The sequence below is a fragment of the Bubalus bubalis genome, chromosome X (assembly GCF_019923935.1).
Source record: "Bubalus bubalis isolate 160015118507 breed Murrah chromosome X, NDDB_SH_1, whole genome shotgun sequence".
Classification (NCBI taxonomy): Eukaryota; Metazoa; Chordata; class Mammalia; order Artiodactyla; family Bovidae; genus Bubalus; species Bubalus bubalis.
In genome coordinates, this window is record NC_059181.1 from 134501892 (window position 1) to 134506843 (window position 4952).

Genomic DNA, 4952 nt, shown 5'->3' on the forward strand with positions numbered 1-4952 from the left:
GGTAGGATGAAGGGAATAACTGAAAAGCCTATACGATTCTTAGAGGAATTTTTTATAGCGTTTCTCTTGTTTCATCTTCACAAGAAAACTCAAATTGCAAAGCAATTTATCCCCCCCACCCTCCATTCTCCTCCAAGTTAATAGTGGAAATTTAAATTACAAGATTAGACATGGTACTCTACTCAGTGCTTGTCATTTCAACCTGGAAGAAGAGATGTGATGACTACCTTTTCTAAATAAAGCTTCAGAAAGAATTCTTAACAAAAGGCCATGCCACCACGAGTCTTCTAAAATCATCTTGCAATGTGTTTCCATCTGGGCTGCAACAGGGTTAAAGCAGGGAATGCCCTTAAGTTCATCTACTACTGTGTGAAAAGGAATCATACATTTAGCTTTAGAGGAGTGTCACAGACTTCTCCCCTCCTCCTCTTCCCATCTCCCTTTCTCCCTCCCTTCCCTAGCAATTGGTAACCTCAGAAAGAGGACTCCAAATCTAGAAAGAACCAGTTGGTTCCCAGCTTCATTCGACCTGCCAAGCTGCTCTAAGGAAGAAGCACCAGTCATTTCTCCAGACTGAGCTGGTCTGGGTGGGCATTCAGCTGGTTTTCTCCATCACCTCAAGAAGGCTTTCCTGATCAAATTCCTCCATGGCTTGCATTGAAAATGTGTAAGTACAAAACTGAGCGCAACTGTTTAATTTGAAGTCAAAAGGCAGTTTGAATTGTTTTCCTGTGTTAAGAGTGATAGGGCCAAGTGGGTTGCCTGGGATGTAGAAAGGGATCCCAGACAAAAGCGTGAAAGATATAAATTCAGGCACTAAGAACACTGGAGTTTTAAATGTAATTTTGAAACAAAAAATTGCAAATCCTTAGTCTAAAGTTTGGTGTTTAAATATAAGGAAATTCTTACTCTGGGGTGTGGTGTGGGTTGAATTAAAGAAAATTTTAACACAAGATGGTATAAATGTTGAATGATGCTTCATGAAAGAGAAACAAACGGAAGTGTCTGTTAACACAACTAAGCTTTCTTAGACTTATGTGGAAGGAAAAAAAAAAAAGTTTTCCCTCATAGGACTTTCCAGAGCACTCCTGTCAGAATCTAAATGATAGGTTTTAGTGGATCATATATCCTGTGGATCATATATCCTGCTTTGACGGAAAGGACTGGTGTTTTCTCAGCTTCCTGGTGTTTATCCAACCTTGAGGAGGTGGGAATATAGGGAACGGGGTGGAGCCACAGGTCAGCCATAAAGGGAAACCCCAAAGCCTGAATCTCAAGAGGCCGCCTGATGAAGGGCAAGTAAATTGAACAAGTGTTTGCTGACTACACCAGGGAGGAGATCAGGCTCTCCCTTTCCCACAGTATATTTCATTCCAGCGAGTTCGATCCATCACGTATTTCAGATATTTTCTGGTCACCACATTGTCATTTTTATTAACTGATTGATTTCTGTTTTGGCAAGCCTTGGAGGGCACGCCCCTTCACCCACAGCAGTAGCTGCAGCTGAAAACGGGAACCGGGAGCCGAGGCCCAGACTGCCCTTCCAGTGCCCGAAGGATGATGCAGGGTCCTGGGGCCACCCTCGAGTCCCGCTGAGACCGCCCTTCAAGGTGCTGAGCGATCTGGCAAGAGACCGACTGGAGCGCCCCTCGGAGAGAACAGGATCTTGCATTCCTGTCGATGGCTCGAGAGCTCTCAAACCCCCGTATGGGCCACCACCTGCTGTTGCGGAAGAGCCCCTAGCAACAGGAGAAGTAAATAGCTCTGAGGGGCCGGCAGGCTGGAGGCAGAGAGGGCAAGATTCTATTAACAAAGTGTCCCAGGAATTCTCTGGCAGCCCTCCCGCACTGATGGTGGGGGGAACAAAGGTCAGCAATGGGGGCACTGAGAGAGGTGGCAGCAATGCAGGGTTATATGTGGCTTTGCCACGGGGTCAAGGATTCTTTCCATCCAGGGGCCCTCAAGTAAGAGGCCCTACACACATCTCGACCCTTAGATCGGGGATAATGATGGAGTTGCCTCCAGGAAGCACGAGAGTGACGGGAAAGGAGAGGTTGGCTCGTGTTTCTTTTCCACTGGGAGGCCCGCGGCACCCTGTGAAGAACTGGCCAAGGCCTATGCCCTTGGCCTCCAGCACTACAGGTTTACGTTCCTGCACTACTGCTCATTGCTTCATTCCTCCTGGACCTCCGAGTTTCAATCCGTTTCTGGCTATGCCTATGGCTTTTGCTCCTCCCCCAATATTTGGTCCTCCACTGCCTTCCTGTTTTGCCGATTTCCCTTCTTGGGGAATGCCTGCTCCTGCATCCTCAAACAGAGAGAACAACTGATAGCAGAAAAAAAAAGAAAAAAAAGGAAGGAGGGGAAAAAATGTTGGAAAAAAATAGATGAAAGTTACTCATTTACGCTTTTATATTTGAAACCCTCTACCCTCTTTACAGGCACTAATGTGCCTTACATACTTGGAAATTCAATAAAGATTCTAAACTTTGAAATATTGTGAATTATTTTTCAAAATGCCACTCTGGGAGCCAAAGCCTTGGATTTTGTTTTCACCTTTTAAGGAAATGAAAACAGTTATGTGCTAGTGTTTTCTAAATAGCTTAGTTGAATCCCCACCACTAACTTGCAGCTGTGACTATGGGAGAAGGTGGTTGGGTTCTTGTTAGACTTGGCCAAGTCTGGAGCAGGAAATTCCTACCCACCTAAAGCTATGGGGGTTGCTCAGTGTTGAATGGGTAAACGAAGATAAGGTCCAAAAGGTAGACCCAAGTCCAGATAATAGAGAAAAATGCACAAATGCTAAAAGATAAGACTGAGGTGAAAATAATGGGGCCAACATTTCATTGGAAGAGTTCTACATCATTGCTTCAAGCATGAACCAGTGTTTGTCTCTCAACATTTCACCAGTGCAAGTACATAGTATAGATAGGGCTGGCTTGATAGACGTCCAGGCACAAGATGAAACCAAGCTGAGCCCTTCACCCGTTCTTCTGAACTATATACTCAGAACTTTTAAAGGCAAATGAAAATGTTTCACTCCTATGGAATTATTTTCTCTGATGCTGCAATGTTTATACTCTTCATAATGCATTACAGCACCCCATTATCATGATGGCTCTGAGATTATCAAAAGCCCAGATGGGAGCTTCTTCAAGTTCAAGTGGCAAAGATATGGGCACAGCATGCAGGGAGGAAGGATGGCCATTCTGACCTCTATACAATGTCATTCAGGCAGTGGTCCTAAACACACTGCCACTGTCTCTGAAGAAACACTAAATTAGAAATATCTGTACAGTATAATTCTTCCAATAAGTATTTGTTATGCACAAAGCTGATGATGGAGGTGATGTAAGCAGTCAGTAAAAGGCTGTCAAAATCCACAGACACCTAAAGTGTTCAAAGTGTCGCTCAGTCATGTCCAACTCTGTGATCACATGGACTGTAGCTCTCCAGGCTCCTCTGTCCATGGGATTTCCCAGGCAAGAACACTGGAGTAGGTTGCCATTTCCTTCTCCAGCAGATCTTCCTGACCCAGGGATTGAACCCAGGTCTCCTAAATTGCAGGTCGATTCTTTACACCTGAGCCACCAGGAAGCCTACAAAGACACCTAACCTATAATCAAAACCATTAATGTGTTCTTCACACCAATAGGGGGTTCTTCACCACTCTGAGGAAAAGGGCTCATGAATCCATGAAGTTTCTTTTCTCCATTTGTCTCACAATGGATTGTTCTAAATGTCCACGTGGTAGTGCAAGGCTTAAAGGAGCATTTGGATAGCTCTTGCTAAGATTCCTCTCACTTTGTACATCCTGAAGCTGGCACAGTTCCATCAATTCACTGTGGTGGGTTGAGCAAAAGTATTCAGCAAATCATTTGACAGCTGCTCACTCTGAGGTATCTGAGTCCCAGCGTACCAAACACTTATTGGATTTTCGGCCTTAATGAACAGAAGAGTTGTGCATGCTTAGAGTCCTCAAAAATATCTTTTGAGCCAAATGTTAAAAGATATTTTGACAGGAAATCAAGTTGTTGTGTCAACGGCGGTGCAGCATCTCTGGAGAGTTGCCAAAAGGTGTGGTAAGTGACAGCCGAATAGGACACATTTTCCTTCTCAAAAGAAGTAGCTCCAATAAACGCTCAGAAAGACTTTGCCCACAATTACCACAATCCATGACAAATTCACTCTAACAAGAAAGTGCCACCAACACAGTCTGCTCTTTTTAAGCTCTCTGTTCTCTTTCCTAATACCCTCTGTGTACTATTTTCTACATTTCAAAAAACTGAACACCTATCGTATGAAAAAAAATAACTATTATCAAATTGAGGCACTGAAGTTTTCTTTATACTGCTGTGCCATATGAGATGCACATTTTCTTTAGTTGATGCAGAGCTCTATGCCTATATAACAAGTTTCAGTAAACACAAATATCAAATATCAACAGGGATCCTGTTGTTAAATGTAAGTGAAATGTAAATATGTTTGCTTATTCAGAGCCTCTGTATGGAATTACTTTATTATTGTAGGTTCCAACATCCTCAATGACTGCAAAACACCCATTTTTAAACACATGATTTGCCTTGAAATGGCTATTTTAAATTATTCTGGTGCAAGATGAGCTAAAATTAATCCTGTACCAAAATATTCTATTCATTCTGGAAAGTGCATATAATTCAATGTATTCAATACTCTTGAATATATATGTTTTCTTTTTCTTTTCTGTGGTTTATGTAGCTTCTAAGTGCCAGAAAGAAAGATAAACATCAAAAAAGTAGCCTTTTTCTCCTGATAGTAATGAGAATGGGTTAAGTATTTCCTATTGTAAGTTATCATCATTGTCAAGAGAAGATTCATGATGTAATGTTTATTATTTATTGTCCTCATTATATTCTTTGTCACAAGACTGTAGCATTAGAATTTTAATGTCCTATATGTTCTCTGCTGCTGCT

General features: G+C 42.4%; 1 protein-coding gene across 1 annotated transcript; it reads left to right on the plus strand.

Annotated features, from left to right (window-relative positions):
* Positions 1–318: 318 nt before the first annotated feature.
* PRR32 (proline rich 32) lies at positions 319–2495 on the plus strand. Its single transcript, XM_006076040.4, has 2 exons — positions 319–667; positions 1463–2495. Exons 1-2 carry the CDS (start codon positions 648–650, stop codon positions 2328–2330), a joined length of 888 nt encoding a protein of 295 aa, XP_006076102.2. The 5' UTR covers positions 319–647; the 3' UTR covers positions 2331–2495.
* The last annotated feature ends 2457 nt before the right edge of the window (positions 2496–4952 follow it).

What these genes read in the sequence shown, in the direction of transcription:
- PRR32 (XM_006076040.4), top strand. Translation starts at nt 648, where the DNA reads ATGGCTTGCATTGAAAATGT. An exon ending in ATGGCTTGCATTGAAAATGT is followed by an intron (nt 668 to 1,462) that starts GTAAGTACAAAA and finishes TGTTTTGGCAAG; the next exon opens with CCTTGGAGGGCACGCCCCTT.